At 44.9% G+C, this 18,092-nt stretch overlaps 1 protein-coding gene across 3 annotated transcripts in view; it reads right to left on the reverse strand.

The window, feature by feature from the left end:
• The window catches only part of ZNF276 (zinc finger protein 276), a 50,258-nt gene that overhangs the window by 23,928 nt on the left and 8,238 nt on the right, over window positions 1-18,092 (reverse strand). For all 3 annotated transcript variants that reach the window (XM_033940385.1, XM_033940383.1, XM_033940382.1), the window contains exons 2-5: window positions 16,716-17,025; window positions 8,666-8,715; window positions 8,079-8,576; window positions 3,889-3,967 (exon numbers count right to left, since the gene is read on the reverse strand). In XM_033940385.1, coding sequence (XP_033796276.1) covers window positions 3,889-3,967; window positions 8,079-8,576; window positions 8,666-8,715; window positions 16,716-17,025 — 937 coding nt within the window. The remainder of the gene's footprint in view (window positions 1-3,888; window positions 3,968-8,078; window positions 8,577-8,665; window positions 8,716-16,715; window positions 17,026-18,092) is intronic.

Below are 18,092 nucleotides of genomic sequence, written 5' to 3' on the forward strand. Positions count from 1 at the left end.
AGATCTGAGGTGATGAGCTCCCACTGATGATAAAAAGTGGACAGGCGACCCCCCTATGGGAAGTGGAGAATTCTGAAAGAGGGAGATTGGAATGCTCAAGCTGAACGCCCTAGCTGGTGTAGTCTTGGGTTTAGGGCGAATGAGAGAAGCAAAAGAGCGTTCATGTTCTGAGAGACGCTTAGTGGCTGCTTCAATAGAGTCATCAAATAACTCATTCCCTTGATAAGGTAGGTTTGCCAAACGATCCTGGAGATTAGGATCCATGTCAACAATACATAGCCATGCCAGTCGACGCATGGCTACAGCAAAGGCAAGAGACTTGGGAAGACAATTCAAAAGCATCATATGAGGCTTGCAACATGAAGAGTCTCAACTGAGAAAGAGTCTTGAGGATTTGCTTGAACTCAGAAAGACGTGTTTTGGAAACATCCGGATAAAAAGAAGGCAACAATTTGAGAAAATGGTTGAAATAATTGGTGAAAATGTAATTATAGTTAAGAATCCGATTGGCCATCATCGAATTTTGGTATAACCGGCGACCAAACTTATCCATAGTACGACCCTCCCTGCCTGGAGGGACTGCAGCATAGATTTTGGAAGGATGGACTTTCTTCAAAGATGATTCCACCACCAAGGATTGATGAGAGAGTTGGGACTTCTCAAACCCCTTACATGGAACAGTGCGATAACAGAATTCCAGCTTAGATGGAATAGCAGTGATGGAAGGAGTCTCCATGTTACGAATAAAAGTCTGTATAAGAACTGGAGTCATAGGCAATCTTAAAGACTCTTTAGGTGGATGAGGAAGTTCCATGTCTGCCAAATATTCAGGAGTATATTTGGAGTCTGAATGGAGGTCCAGTTTGAGAGCTTGTCCCATGTCAAACACAAACTTGGCAAAGGAAGTTGACTTGGAATCAGAGGCTTTATCAGGAGAAGGGACTACGAGATTTTGGAACCATCGAGTAGGAAGAAGCCTCCCTAGAGTATTGAGAGACTGGTTCAGACTCGAGATGCATAGTCACAGAAGAAGCTGCACTGTGAGGTGGAGTCATGGAATGTTTCCGCTTCAGGCTCCGTGATGGAGAAGTACCCAGGGTGCGAGGCACAGAATGAGTCGAAGCCTGAGGAGAAGAGTCCCGGCGAGCCGGCTTCGTAGGAGGAGTCCTCGACCTGGAAGGACTTCGGGTCGAGGCAGAGTACAGTCGAGACCTGTGCTTCGAGGTGGAAGAACGAGGCAGAGAAGTCTCGGTATCCAGAGAAGAATGCACTGCAGAAGACTCACGACGAAGCTTAGAAGCAAGATGCCTCGAATGCTTCGAGCGGTGCTTCGAACGAGGCAACTCAGGTGAAGAATCACTGGAGGACAATCGCTTCGATGCATGAGACCTGCCTCGAGATACGAGGACTGGAGGATTCGGTTGAGTCACAGGCTGGTCTACCCGAGGCAGAGTCGAGGACAGGACCAGTTGAGCCATGATGGAGGATATCTGAGTGGTCAAGATGGACTTGAGCATGTCCTCGAGCATCAGCACCGAGACAGAAGGATCTGATCTCATAGGTGCAGCAGTGCGCTCCAAAGAGGGCGACCTCAAAAGGTGAGTATTCCCTTATCTTGGAAGCACGCTTAGATGGAGGGCGCAAAGAGGACTCTGGTGGTTTCTTAGGTACAGCACTTGAAAGAGACACAGGAGACTTACCCACCGATGACTTCTTCACCGAGGCCACTGTCGAGACCTTCAATGGTGTCGAAGTCGGTGCAGGAGTAGAAGTCGCGGTCGAGGCCTTCGAGACCGAAGCTCCAGCCAAAGCCAAGGTCGAAGCCTTTGAGACCGGGACCCCCATCGACATCGCAGTCGAGGCTTTAGAGACCGGGGCCACCGCCGGGGCCGAATCCGAAGGTTGCTCCATCTCACCAAAAATTTGCCGAAATTGGGCACACCTACGACAAAACGCTCGAGGTGTAAGAGTGAAGCAGCTGTGACAGTCTTCTGGTGAATGGACTGGACCCAAACACTGCAAACAACAATAGTGAGGATCGGTGACAGAAATCTCCCGATTACACTGACGACAGCGCTTGATTCTGGTAAGAGGCTGGGACATAGAAAAAATAAAGTCCGTGTCGAACGAAGTGAGCGGTTGGGCCTAGGCCCAAGGCTCACCGACCGGACGAAAGGAGCGTTAGAAAAAAAACAAGTTTTAATTTTTATTTTTTACACTGAAAAGAAAAAGGATACACAGCGACTGAACTTTAAAAATAAAAGAAACAGCCACGGTGAATAGAAGGCAAATTTCCCTGCAGAGCTGAAGAAAAAAACGTCTTCTTGGCTCCGCGGAAAATAACGAACTGAGGACCCTCACAGGAGATGCGCCCCCTAGTTCGGGCGGGAAGGCACGCGCGCATGCGCGTTGCAGCACTCGAAAATTCAAGATCTTCAAGCAAGTTTGCTTTCGAGGCTGTCCACTGCGGGGCTCCATCTGTGACGTCACCCATGTGTGAGAATATGCTGCCTGCTTGTCCTGGGATAATGACTGTTCCCTGCTGAGTCACAATCCAGCATAGGATCCGACCTATCATGGGCCAGGGAGGAAAAACATACTGTAGAACTCTCTGTGACCATAGCTGTACCAGAGCATCTAGGCCCTCATTTATGGGCTCAGATCTTTGACTGAAGAATCGGATGACTTTCAAGTTCTTTGCTGTTGCCATTAGGTCAAAGTGAGGCTGACCCCCAGTGCCATACAACAGCCTGAAATGCTGCCGAGGAAAGCACCCACTCACCCAGATCCAAGGACTGTCTGCTGATGAAGTCTGCTTGAATATTGTCAAATCCCGCCACATGAGCTTCCGAAAGGGCATGGAGATGACGCACCACCCAGAGAAAGAGCAGGCAGGCTTCCTGGGCCAGAGAAGCACTCTTGGTTCCTTTCTGGCGATTGACATAAGCCACTGCTGTCGCATTGTCAGAGAAGTCTCAGTCCGCTTGTCCCTCCAGAGTCATCTGTAATTTAACCAGAGCCAAGCAAATGGCCCACAGTTGATTGACCATGTCTTTTGAGAGGGTGTCCAACGCCCCCGAATGAGATGACGGTTCAATGGGCTTCCTAGGAGAGGAGAGTGTCGTCTGTCGTCACAACCACCCAAGACACAATGTGCAGCAGCATGCCCTGAAGAGGGACTTTTGAAGAGCCATCAATTCATACTGACCCAGGCCTCCAGAGTCCAAGGAAGAGCTATGCACAATGCTTGCGCAACGAGAGAGCGATGAATGCTGGACACATATGCACCCTTGCCCAAGGAACCACATCTATTTTGGCCACTATGGACCCCCAGGACCTGGAGAGAGTCCCCTGTAGACAGAGCTGCTTTGTCCAGAAGACAAGAAATCTGAGAGCCCAGCTTCTGTTCTGCGTGCCTCTGGAAGATAAACTTGTCTAGAATGTCTCACCTACTGCACTGGAAATACCAATGAGTTCAAGGCTCCATCACTCTTTATACCAGTGATATCACTGGAAGATGTCGACTTCTCCACCTCCATCTTCTAGTAGTTTTGGAGTGGTCTAACAGGATGAAAAAGAATGTAGAAATTTTCGTATCAGTAGTCCTCCAGTCCAGGAACATAGACTGTCGTTATCTTGGATGTTCAACTACAAAGGGTATCCTACAATTGGACCATCTGTTTTCCAACAAACAAATACAAAAAAAACTAACCTCCTTAAAGGATTCTAGTTTACAAAAACTGTCAGCATCAGCACAAGCAACTTAAAGTGTTTACAGGTTAGTGTGCAACAGCCAGCTGCCCTCATACCAGGGAAGGAGAAGAGAAGAAACTTCTGTGAAGGAGCCAGCAGGGCCATTTCTATGTTATAAAGCTTGCTTCATCTCACCTATCTGAGAGTCCACAAAATTCATCCTTCACTGGATAACTTTCTGCTGGGGATGGAGTCTGTGTTCTGCTCATCTGTCCTGTGGGGGGGGGGGTGGGGAGAACAAAAATATCAGAAAGTTAAGCAGTACAAATATGAATTTCACCAGTTACTGAATGCTGTGTTATATAGCAATGAAAGAAGAAAAGTGGGGAAAGAACTGTACACATCAACCAGAGATAAAACAATTCAAATTTATTCCAACAAATCAAACAATTTGTTTACTGTTTGGGAACTTAATACCTCAAAAACAATGTGTTGCAGACCCGACCCGGTCCATGTTTTGGCTTTGAAATGCCTGACTCAGGGGTAACATCGAAAGCGTATGATGTAAGACGTTAGATCAAAAAGTTCCCTAGCAATTTAATATATTTGCCGTTCCCTTATAGAAATGTGAATAAACAAATCTCTATAGCTATGTCCACTCTATAGATCCTGGTAACCAGATTTCCTTGGGTGAAACTGCCAAGTCTCTGCCCATCAAATATTTCCCTTCTTCTTCCTTACTTCAACTTTTGTGAAGAGAAACCACATCAGTCCACTTCTTCTATGTTTGTAAGGAGCTACCTAAACTAAAGGTGGACAAAGCAAAGGGGCCAGATGGTGCACATCCGAGGGTACTGGAGGAACTTAGGGAAGTTCTGGCAGCTCCACTTGGCTGACCTTTTCAATGCTTTTCTAGAGTCGGGAATGGTACCAGAGGACTGGAGAAGGGCGGATGTGGTCCTCCCCACAAAAGTGAAAGGAAGGAAAATGTAGGGCACTAAAGGTAAGTAAATTTATGGAAATGCTTTTAAAACAGAGAACAGTAATATTTCTGAAATCCAGTGGATTACAGGACCGAAGGCAACATGGATTCACTAGAGGTAGGTCTTGTCAGACAAATCTGATCAATTTCTGTGAATGGGTGACCAGGAATTGGATAGAGGGAGTGCACTAGATGTGGTGTATTTAGATTTTAGCAAAGCCTTTGACAGTGTGTCATACTGAGTGCCCTGACGAACTGGGTCAGGAACTGGTTGAGTGGAAGACGAAGAGTAGTGGTCAATGGAGATTACTCTGAGAAAACAAATGTTACCAGTGGTGTGCCTCAAGGTTCAATTTTTGGGCCGTTGTTTTGCTGAAGGGCTGTCAGATAAGATTTGCCTCTTTGCAGATAACAAAATCTGCAATAGAGTACGAAACCCGACAATAAAGTTTGCGAACTTGCCTCTGTGTGCTTACATTGGCATCACTGTACAAATAACTTGGTAAGGTTTCATAACCTTGGTATATCAGTGTCTCACAGCTGTGTTCATACCAAGTGTGACAGTGTCTTTCTGAATGGCAATTCATTTTGGTGTGCCGTTGCAAGAATGTCAGAGCTTGAATTAGAGCAACAAACATTAAATTTCCTGTTAAACTTGGCAAGAGAGGAAGTGAAATCAGGGACATGTTAGTCCAAGTTTATAAGGATAATGCCATGAAGAAAATGGCAGTGTGCAAATGGATTAAACATTTTCCTGAGGGGAGAGAAAAGCAACACTGATGAAGAAAGATCAGAGCAGCCAGTAACAAGCAGAACTGACGACAAGATTGCGAAAAGTCATCAAACTGCGAGTCAAAATCGTTGGCTGACTTGTGAGAAGCATAGCAGACCAAGTAAACACTGATATAGAAACAATTAGGAAAATTTTAATTGAAAATCCTGGCATGAGAAAGTGTGCATAAAAATAGTCCTAAAGGAGCTCACTGATGAACAAAAGCAAAGGAGAGTTGAAGTCTGCAAAGACCTTTTGGAAAGGCAAGACAATGTTTTGGGTCATGTTATCAGTGGTGATGACGCAAAATAAGGGGTGGAATTGTCCTAAATAGACTGGTGGACACAATCTATTGCATAAATGTCCTTTTATTCATCCAATAACTCAATGACACACGCTGCTGGGAAGAACGTCATTTGATCAACCACAGTACCGTATTAGCATTTTGAAATCTCGCATATTATTGAAAACATCATTTGATATTGCCCTGAAGACTTTCAAGACTCCTGAAGCAGGCTTTTTCGTCCGAAACATGTACATGTCGAGTCATAGAGTTATTGGATGAATAAAAGGACATTTATGCAATAGATTGTGTCCACCAGTCTATTTAGGACAATTCCACCCCTTATTTTGCATCTTTGAGCTTGTGAATTTGGTTCCCCTGTTCCCCCCCCCCCCGGGCGGCAAAGAAGCACTCACTGCAGAAGCAGGAGCATTAAAAACCTGTTCCTGTCTCTCTAAAACAGGAGGAAGGTCACCTGAGGCCACAGGCAAAATGGCAGAGCTTCCCTCCAAAACTGATGAAAAGCCTGCCGAAGAAATCTCCCCCGAAGCCTGTAGCAGCAAAAAGGCCTGAACATACCCAGCCGCTAAGGCAGAAGAGCCAGTTGAAGCAACTACAATGGAAAGGGAATCCTCACCACTATTAGCGGTAAGGGAAACCTTATTTCCCTGACCATCGACGGCTGGGGAAATCCCTGTGTGGACGACAGGTGAAGCCCAGGCTTTCCAGCTGCCTGCAGCCAACGAGCGATGCACGCACGAAGGGGAATCTCGCTCGCCAGCACCCGAAGCTGACAAGGATTCCCCTTCGAAGTGGCTGGAGCACTTCGTGCACACACCAGCAGCAACATCTGCACGTCTGGAGCACAATGAGCACTTTTTAAGCTTGTTGAAAATGCTCATTGCGAAAATCGCTAGGAGGAAAAAACAAAAGTGCCGGTTAACAATAAAATTCAATTAAAGTCAATTGAAGCTAATTTAAAGCTTCCTTTCAGATCTGCACTGCCTCAGGTTATTTTTATTAAATACAACTTTAGTGAGCAATTGAGCAGACCCCACTGGCTTTCAAAGCTATATGCCTTGCCTGAACGGTAGCAAGGTTTACAGCTGAGGCACATCTAAGGGGAGGCGGGGGAATGGAGGAAGGGACTCAACCAGTCATGTGTGGCTCCACTAAGGTCAGACTGACCCCCAAGCTCAATCCAGCACCCACAACAGGGACAAAAAGGCCACTAAACAAATCCAACAGGCTCTACACCTAGACTAAGGAAAGCCTGCACAGGCTTATCACCTCTACCTGTTGGAGACTGAGAACAGACTGACTGTAGATGGGACTGCCACAGCCCACTTGTACTACAGCTAAAAGTTAAAGTCTCAGTCTCCACCTGCCGTTTCTGTGTCAGTCTGGAGGGACGCTAAAGAAAACAGATTTTATGCTGCTTATCCTAGGAATAAGCATTGGATTTCCCCAAGCCATCTCAATAATGGCCTATGGACTTCTCTTTTAGAAGTTATCCAAACCTTTTTTAAACCCTGCTAAGCTAACTAATTTCACCACGTTCTCCAGCAATGAATTCCAGAGTTGAATTACATGTGTGAAGAAACAATTTCTCTGGTTTGTTTTAAATCTACTACTTATTTCTCAATCTTAGCCACTGATCCAGGGGAAGACCCCCCGCCCCTGGCTGTGTACAACGTATCATCTCCAGTAACAACTCCCAATTCTCTGGGCTGCTTCTAGAACTTCCAGTGACTTTGGACTTCCCTTTGCACTTTTTCACTAGCCTGAGCTGGTCTTCCTATCTAGTTATCAGGACTCTCTCTTCACCCTCCTCTCCATTATGTGTTGCTCCCTTGCATTCTCTAACCCCAAATGTAATTTGAACAAAAGGTAAAATTTCAAGCTTCACAGAATATCCAAATTCAGCCATCACAAGCTTAGAAGCTGGGCAAATCTCTCTTTTCCAGAGCCTTGCTACATTCCAGAGACCCCTAAGATATAGAAAGCTTAATCACTAAAGGATGACACTGAGAGATCTGATTGTAACCAGTCCTGGCATTCCTTTTCCTCCTTTGATTTTGTGTGTACACTTGGGTATGATTGATTCTGTCCTATTCAAAATTGGAGTTCTTTTCCATTATTTATTTTATAGATTGCAAACTGCTTTGCTCTACATATGTAGTTAATGGCAGTATAGAAAGTTCTCAATACATAACTCACTTCTACTGTATATGTTGCTACAGGACCTTGCCGATAATATCAGGAATACACCAAAATGCCACTGCTTAGTGTACTATGGCATGTCCAGGCAAGGGACTGCATCACATTTGGTCAAAGAGAGCTCTTACCTTCCACAGCGTCAGAGACAGACTGCTGTGGCTCATCCTCCTGCAGAGAGGCCTCTTTCTCCAGTTCGACAAGAGATGAATTCCTGCCCTGTGCTGGGCACGTCTCAGAGCTCACCGATTCTGAAGGGGCCACTTTGTTGCCAGCATTCTTGCAGGTATTCACTGCTGATGGCACAGGCTGGGACTCTATCCTGGAAGAAGGCTCCGCTCCAATACTGTCCACACGATCATCACTGTCACTCGGAAGCAGGGCAGTGCTACTGTTCCACTCCCATTTAACGGACAAAGCATTTTCAATAAGAAATGTACTGCAGTCAGAATCAGTGGCCATGACATAGTCATGTCCATCCCCACATCCCCACACAGCTCGAATGATCCCACAGTATTGGGAGGATAAGACGCTCTGTAAATCTGGCACAGACTGGCAGTTCCCAGCATGATTGTGAGTCCATGTGACCAAACTGTGTAAGCACCGAGGGCTAGACGTGATCAGATCAACTGTTCAACAGAAAAAGAAAAAAATGTTATACTGATGATGATAGTATTAACTTCAGATACTGAGCTTACTCAATCTCACATGTCCTTACCCAAGTAGGTTCCTCTTTCTGCACCTGTCAGAGTCTGGACGGAACTGGCCCTGTACACATCAAACAGAACAATGTTCAGCATCAAAGGAGAGGAGGCAACGTCCTATTCTGAACGGGGGACTGGTCAAAACAACAGAGGAGAGAAAAGAGCTAAACAGTCAATTTTGCCAATGGAGAAAAGTAAATAATGAAGCACCTTGAGGATCAGTACTGGAAGCAGGGCTGTAACACATTTAGAAGTCAGCTAGACAAGGGAGCAAAGAGTGAGGTGATGAAGCTTGCAGAAGGCCCTTGTAAGACTGAAGCCTGGACATCTAAATTTTACTTATTTATTTGGATTAATAAATGGCAGATGAAATTTAATGTTGTCAAGAGCAACATGATGCACACAGGGCAAAAGAATCCTAATTATAGCCACTGGGTTCACTATGAGGCTGGACAATATGTTGGCTAGAGTCAGAAATGGAAACAAAGGTTAGGAATTCTTTAGAAAAGAATGCAGAGATCCCGAGTGAGATGCACCTTGACAGCAGCTCTGCTCATCCATCTCAAAAGAGGTGGCTCCCCTGTGATGAAACACTAAATAGATTACGGATATTTAGGGAATAGGAGAGGTCTCTAAACCAAAAGTCGAGAAAGGAGAGTGCTTGACATTTTGTGGTCATGGCTAATTCGATATGTTCCAAACGGGCTTTTAAAGCAAGGCCACGGAAACAATAGGAATCTCAGGCAAAGTACTATCATGGTTTAAAGGCTTCCTACAAACAAACAAAGAAAAATCAGAACCATGGTCCAACCCCTGCGGAGTAACCCAAGGATCACCTCTGTCTCCTACACTCTTCAACCTATACATCGCTTCCCTCAGCTCCTGCCTAGACAAACAAGGCCTAACCTCCTACAGCTATGCAGATGACATCACCATTCTCCTCCCCTTCGACCAACCAGCGCCAACCATGATAGGCACAATACACAGAACACTTGAAACAGTAGCAACATGAATGACAGAACACAAACTAAAACCTAACCCTGACAAAACAAACTTCATCCTACTCGAAAACAGCAAAACCCCAACCTTAACAAACCTAGTAATAAACTCGATCTCATACCCCATACAACCTACACTAAAACTCCTTGGAGTACTGACTGTCAGAGGCTGTACCATGCAACCATAAATCAACAAAGTAATAAAAACATCATTCGCAACTATGAGAAACCTAAGACAAAAATTCTTCGACAAAAAACAATTCCAACTCTTGGTACAATCTCTTATCCTAGACCTAATAGACTACTGCAACATACTATATCTCCCCTGCCCAGCAATCACAATAAAACAACTACAAACAATACAAAACACAGCCCTAAGACTCATCTACTCGCTGAAAAAATATGACCACATCACAGAGGCATACCACAACTTACACTGGCTCCCAATACAAGCCAGAGTACACTTCAAATTCCACCGCCTACTATTTAAAGCTATAAACGGAGACAGCCCAACCTACTGGAACAACCAACTAATCCAATCCACCTCAACCAGACACAGGAGATCCTACACACTATTCACGCATCCACCAACCAAAAATGTCAAACAAAGAAAACTATACAACAACCTACTGACCACCAAAGAAGCAAAACTGGACAGACAACTCACTATCTGGTATCTTCGACCACAGACTACAAAACCTTCAAAAAAAGAAACAAACTCTACTCTTCAAAAAAATACATAAAACCTATATAACACAACCAGATCTGTCCCAAGCTTCACCCACAACTACTATCTACTCCTAAGCCATTCAAAAATGTTCAAACTTCTCCTAATGTATTTCCTAATTTCATGACAATTCTTATGTAATCTGCCTTGAACCGCAAGGTAATGGCGGAATAGCTATCACTAATGTAATGTAATGTAATAATACATGAACTGCCAGATCAATTGAAGAAAGAACTTTTTGCTGCATTAGGAAAGCGTTAAGGGGTCTGCTCTTTCCCTGAGAGCCAAGGGAACTGGATTCAATTGCTCCTCGGGACTCTTGGCAAGTCTCTTAACCCTCCATTGCCCCAGGTACCACCACTTTGATTGTTAACAACAGAAAGAGGTATGGCATATTCCATCCCCTTTCTCCTTACCTGTTTTAAGTATCGTGACAGGGAAGCCCCTGTCCAAGCCAAAAGAACTACTAAACCTATGTGGAAAAGGATTCGGAAAAAGCCCAAATATTAAATGAATACTTCTGCTCAGTCTTCACCCGAGAAGCGCAAGGGCTCGGCCCTCAGCTACAGACAAGGGTTGGCTCAGTTGACCCGTTTAGTAACTTTGAGTTTACGCCCAGCAGTGTCTACGGTGAGCTGTCAAAGCTTAAGGTTAACAAAGCAATGGGGCCGGACAACCTGCACCCCAGGGTGCTTAGGGAGCTGAGTGATGTCTTGGCGGAGCCACTGTCCACGCTCTTCAACCTCTCCCTTAGTACAGGCAGCGTCCCGTTGGACTGGAGGACGGCTAACGTCATTCCACTCCACAAGAAAGGCTCAAAGATGGAGACAGCAAACTACAGAATAGTGAGTCTAACATCGATAGTGAGCAAACTAATGGAAACTCTAATCAAACACCAATTAGATAAGATCCTGGATGAGGAGAATCTACGGGATCCCCGACAACATGGATTTACTAAGGGGAGATCCTGCCAATCCAACCTGATCAGCTTCTTTGACTGGGTAACGGGGAAGCTGGATATTGGGGAGTCCCTGGACATCGTGTACCTGGACTTTAGCAAAGCATTCGATAGCGTACCACACCGCAGGTTACTGAGCAAGATGAGTTCTATAGGATTAGGTAACACATTGACGAAATGGGTTGGGAGCTGGCTTGGAGGTAGGCTCCAAAGGGTGGTGGTGAACGGCACCCCCTCCGAAATGACGGAGGTGATTAGTGGAGTACCACAGGGCTCAGTCTTGGGCCCAATCCTATTCAACATCTTTATAAGAGACTTGGCAGAAGGGCTTCGAGGTAAAATAACATTATTCGCCGATGACACCAAACTGAGTAATGTAGTGGGCAAATGCACAACAGACGAAGATTCAGTGCCCGACAACGTGATGCACGACCTACTCCTACTGGAGCGATGGTCTAGGACATGGCAACTAAACTTTAATGCCAAAAAATGCAAAGTTATGCACCTGGGCAGCCAGAATCCATGCAAGTCTTATACCCTTAATGGCGAGATCCTAGCAAAAACGGTAGCAGAACAAGACTTGGGGGTAATCGTCAGTGAGGACATGAAGTCTGCCAATCAAGTGGAGCAGGCTTCGTCCAAGGCAAGACAAATCATGGGCTGCATACGAAGGGGTTTCGTCAGTCGTAAGGCGGAAGTCATTATGCCATTGTATAGATCCATGGTGAGGCCCCACCTGGAGTACTGTGCAATTCTGGAGGCCGCATTATCGCAAGGATGTGCTGAGACTGGAGTCGGTGCAAAGAATGGCCACCCGGATGGTCTCGGGACTCAAGGATCTACCATACGAAAAACGGCTTGACAAATTGCAGCTATACTCGCTCGAGGAGCGCAGAGAGAGGGGGGACATGATCGAGACGTTCAAGTATCTTACGGGCCGCATCGAGGCGGAGGAAGATATCTTCTTTTTCAAGGGTCCCACGACAAGAAGAGGGCATCCGTTGAAAATCAGGGGCGGGAAACTACGAGGTGACACCAGGAAATTCTTTTTCACTGAAAGAGTGGTTGATCGCTGGAATAGTCTTCCACTACAGGTGATTGAGGCCAGCAGCGTGCCTGATTTTAAGGCCAAATGGGATCGGCACATGGGATCTATTCACAGGGCAAAGGTAGGGGAGGGACATTAAGGTGGGCAGACTAGATGGGCCGTGGGCCCTTATCTGCCATCTATTTCTATGTTTCTATGTAACCCAGCATGCACCCAGCCCTGGTCCCTGGAAAACCTGGTCTGGAGCCCGGGCAGCCAGCACAGCTAGGAAGGGAAAGGAAAAGGCAGGTCATAGCCCAGCCCAAGAGCCAGAGGAGGAGGGCACTAGAACCTAATTATTCCCCCTATTACTCCTTTCCTCCCTCTCTGAAACCAAAGTCCAACCCAGGAGGGGGTGGGGTTAGTCCCCAGGGTGTGCAAGTGGAAGAACCTCAAATACCAACTAGAGGGAAGCAGCAAGGGGAGCTCAGCTGGTACTAATCACAATCAGCCAGCAACCAGGAGGGAGTGTAGCTTCCAAAGAGTTCCAGTTCCTCAGCCCCGGAGACTATCCAGGAGTCAGCCCAGCTGGAGGGAGATTGAAATCCCGGGACGCTATCTTGCCTTGCGGGACGAACCCTGGGAGGGTGGACCAAAAGATTGGCCTTGGAAAGGACAGGTTAGCAAGGAGCTAACATGCAGGCAAGAAGGGGGATGGGAGGAACAGCCTGAGGTCCCCGGGTGGAGAAACAGCCGTGGCTACGGGTCTAATGACTGGAAAATGAACAGCCTTCCTGGGGAGAGTGAGCCCGGGGAAGACATGGATATAGGGGAGAGTGAGATATGAGAGGTCTTGCCAATCCTCCCAGAAATCCAGCCAGGTTAATTGAAACCCTGGACACAAGCAGAGTTTGGAGCAGGGCCGGGGCGGTCCTGTCCAAGTGAGAAAAATCATTATCTAAAAGTTTTGGGTTGCCTTACCTCTGGAGGACTTGTGCAAGAAGCCTCTGGAAGTCAGCACAGGTTGTGTCTGGCTACGTCCAGTAACTAAGGACACATTCTGAGAACAGGGATTGAGAATCCAAACTTTCTTTTTGTTTCTGTTTTGGGTTTGTGAAATAACTTGCTCTGTTTAGTGGACCTGGAAGCTCCAGGCAGGGCACAAGGACTGGAGCACATGGTATGCTTTGGAGAGAATGTGAAAGGCTTCCTATATGTTCCAACTTTGAAAACTTTAATAAAGCTGAATCCAGTTCCCAGACAATCCGTCTTCCAGGTTTGTCATTTATCCAGCCACATAAAAGGCGCTACAATAAATCTGCCTGTGGTCCGAACCTGGCCTCCCACCTACTCGGGGACTTGCCCGGCCACAGTATATATTCTTTTGTTTTATTATAGAATGTTTGTTATATTGTGTTTTAATTTAAATTTGAATGTACGTCATCTTGATTAGCCTATTTGATGAGCCAAAAAAGGTTATAGAACATTTAATAAATAATAACTGTTTCCTATTTATTTGTTCTTTCAAATAGCACTAAAACTGAAGGACACTACATGAAAACAAAAGCAGCAGATTTAAAAACAAATCAGAGTATTGTTTCACTATTGCCTAATTTGTTGTGTATGTATAAGAAGTAGACAAGGCATCTAGCAAAACTTTTAGATAAGTTCCTGGAGGAAAGTCCATAAAACGTTAGCAGCCACTGATTATCTCTGGGACTGAACAACAAGTAATGAATCTACTCTGGACTCTCAATGTGTGGATGTGACAATGGTGCAGAAGAGGGATTTAGATTTGTCAGGACCACACCAGAAAGGAAGCCACCGCTGCAGCTTTAAGGCCTAAGGACTAAGTCCACCCTGTGATCCTGAGAATCCACTTTAGGTGGAGTAAATAACTGCTGGGATACAATTTCATCACCACCACATCACCCAATGCTCCGTTATCATGTGGACTGTGACTTGGTACTGCTTAACAGCCAGAGCTAGACAGGAGAAACTGGTGACTACCGCAGAGAAACTAATAACCTGAGTTAAATTTGTCGGCTTAAATAGCCTGCACAGTGTCAGATCCTCTCCCTGATCTAGGGCTGTCGCCTACCCCAAACTGAGAATTAGAATCCTCCAAGGAGAATTGCATCTAGGCCCCAATTGTCCCAGTCCTTTTCTGACTGGGCCTCCAGTTCCTGCAGTGAGACCTTGCTTTGTGGAGGTAACTTCCTCTGAGAGCTAACCGGCTGACACACAGACAACCCTTTATGCTTCTGACTTGGGACCTCCGAGGATCTCTGCCAATCTACCACATGTCTCCTTTCAGGGTCAGGGACGCTTCGCTGGTGATGTTGAGTCGCATAGGCTCTAACAAGGCTTTACAGACCTCCTGACCAGTGAAGTGACCAGAGTGCGCTAAGACCATGGTTCCCACTGCCGGTACAAGCATGCTCCTCATTTAACCATCCAGCACAAAACCGGCATGATGTGAGGAGTCTATAATGATCTATTTTTACCAAAATTGAGGCAATTTGAGGCAGGAGGCAGCTTTTGAAATAAAACCAGGAAATCCAAGATGGCCGTTGCAGCAGCATTTTAGCGCCAAAAAACAGCCCATGGGAGCAAAATCAAAAGTTCAAAGTTACTAAAAATAGGATTTTAGAGGTGGGGACACCCTCAGAAACCCTTAGAGTTTTGCTAAATTCAGACCCCCTAGAAAGTAATGAACTGTACCTGCATCAGCTTCTCATTGCAGCTAGAAATGGAGAAGGGATTTCTGTCTCAGTCAAGCAAAGGTAGCTCCAGCGGCTTCTCTTTTCGGACTGCCTTTTATTCAAACTCAACCTCCTGATGCTCCCAACAATTCTTTTTTTTTGGGGGGAAGAGAGGGAATGCATCTGAGTTCCACCAAGCCTCCTGGCCAGTCAAGGAATCAGATCAGCCTGCACACATGCACCTGACTCAATAGGGAACCTAGCCCCATGCTCCCAAGTGTTAACGCAGGCAAGCTAGGCAGGTGCTCTTTCTAAAAGTGATGGTCCTCCTGGCTACAGACCCCAACTTTTGGCCCTTCTCCCAGACCGAGCTGTCCCAGAACCACTATGAACCTCTTAGCACAGGGAAGCCTCAAGAAAATATTGGATTAAATCCCAAAAATAAAAAATCTAGTGTAGAGCTGATGAAAAGACCTCATCTCAACTCGCTTGCAAAAATTAAGATCAAGGAGAGGTGGCACTGCCCAGAGAGATAAGGGGGAGGAGGGAAGAAAACAATTGATGTCTTCTGCAAGCAACTCACGAGCTGAGTTGCTTAACCCATCATTAGGGAATCATATGCTGTCTGCATAGGAAACGCCGTTAATTTTTCTTCAATTTGTTTTAACTCCATTCAAAATTAAGCTCTGGAACTCACTGATGGAGGATGTAATAAAAGCTGTCCTTGTAACTGAGTTGAAAAAAAGGTTTGAACAAATGACTGGAGGTGAAGTCTAAAATCTGTTATTAAGGTAGAGCCAATGAAAAACCACTACTGACTCCTAGGAGTAGGTAATTATAATCTTGTTACACTTTCCTTAGGGCAACTTTTAGAAACAGGAAACTGGGCTAGAAGGACCTTTGTTCTGACCCAGAAGGGAAATTCTTATGCTCTCGTGTACTCTCTGGAATCTGGACAGGATGCTGTTATCATTGGCCCTTTCATCCGAGTTGTAGGGCACATTTTATGTCCTTAGGGTGGCTAAGTAGATGGTGTGTTGTAGGCCTAACACCTTAGCCGCAGAGGATCAATATTCAAAATACAAAAACCAGCACGAATGTCATGCAATTGACTATACCATCTCAGTACACTGACAATTTTTTTTCTCAATAGTGTTCTTACTGTGTTAAGCCCATTTAAATACCTAGAATTAAAAGCAACAAACAAGACATTATTGGTCTAAACTAATACATCTGTGATTAGCTTTTGAGAGCTGTGCCCCATAACGGATTTGAACAAAATGTTTGTTACTGATATGTAACCCATCCTACAATTTACCTGCTTAGTCCAGTAACCTTTAAATTGTAAAGCACTGACCTGACAAATGGAACAGAGCTCTTGAAAGCTAATCAAAAATAAGTATGTCCTAAAACTTGGGTTGGGGGGGGAGGGTGGGGGAGGTCATCTTTATTTTCAAGAATCTTATAAACACACTGAAGAGCTTATTTCCAAAACCTGCTAAGTCTAATAGCATTTAGAGGGTGTTGGAAATAAGTATTCTGTTAAAGTCAGACCCTGGCATTTGATCCAGTACATGCCATGGGTGCTCCAATAGCAATGAACTCATAAATGCTTTGAAATACAGACTATACACACAAACTGAACATACCTCTCTTTTGGCTTTGCATTCCCCATAGGAGATGCATTAACTTTTTGAATGAACGTTTTGAGAACACTGCGACACTTATAAAACTGAGCATGGCAGTTCTTGCAGACAAACTGAGGCAGGGAAGAATCTTGCTGAACTGGCACTCCAACCAGTTGCTGGAAATCGGTGAAGAACACCTGGTCCACACGGCGCTGTTTCTCCAAGCTCTCACCAACCACTGGAACTTTCCCAAAAGCATTTCGCAAACTCCGGGAGGAAAACTTCCCATGGCAAAGACGGCAATAACCTGTGTTCAGAGATTTGCCAAGTTCTGCAACAAGAAATGATAAATAAATTTGGTCCTAAAATTCAACAATTTTGACCTTACCTAGTAACACAGCACATAATGGCAGAAAAAGAAAAACAATCAACCCGTTTGGTCTGCCCAGTTATTCCTAAGTTACCAAGGCTACATACTAAGCTTCTGATTTTAGGTTTTAATTGAAACACTGGCAAAACACTACTGGTGCAAAAAAATAAATAACTAAAATTAAGAAATACAACCACTTCCCTGCCTGCCTTTCTTGTATCTTCCATGCTGGTAACTCCTCAGCTATACCAATTTTATAAGTTATACCTATATTGCTGAGAAAACCCAGCAAACAGTAACTCCAATTTTTGAATCACAACATGAAATCAAACTTCTCATATTTCTACAAGACAAACTGAGTACAGTACAGATCACACCTACAGATCATTTAGGTCATAAATATCAATCAACTTCTTATGGCTTTTCACAGCAGTATAACTTCTGTTCTTAAGTTATAACAAGTATTTTAATTGTCAGCCATAAAGCTTGGCCAACTGAAAGATTACACTCCTTATCTAGGTCAAATTTTAGCATCTTGAGAGGGCTGAACATTTATTCATTTAATTGGATTTAACTCACCCTTTTTCAGTAATGTCCCTAGTGCAAGATGAGTTACATTCAGGTTCATTAGCTATTTTCTATTTAAGGCTCCGATGCTCTAATGTGGCCATTAAAAAATCCTATGAAACATTTTCTGATTTCTAAATGACAAGCAATGTTCTAAAAATATTGCATGCAAATGAGGTCCATAGAAATACCATCCAGTCAGTCATTGGAGAAAGCGACCGACACATGCGCAGAATAGTTTAAGGAAAGAGACATAAATGTGCACAAGCGCTAGAAAAGCTACGTCGTAGACATACAAATGACAGGTGTCATGGGGGGGGGGGAACTACCAGCAAACACAGCAAACTACTAGCAAACACAGGGTATGGAAGGCTATGTATGTTAATGCACACAGTCTAGGCAACAAAATTCTGGAATTAGAGACTGAAATAATGTCTGCTGACCTAGATGTGGTAGCAATT

Source organism: Geotrypetes seraphini, chromosome 4 (genome assembly GCF_902459505.1).
Source record: "Geotrypetes seraphini chromosome 4, aGeoSer1.1, whole genome shotgun sequence".
NCBI lineage: Eukaryota > Metazoa > Chordata > Amphibia > Gymnophiona > Dermophiidae > Geotrypetes > Geotrypetes seraphini.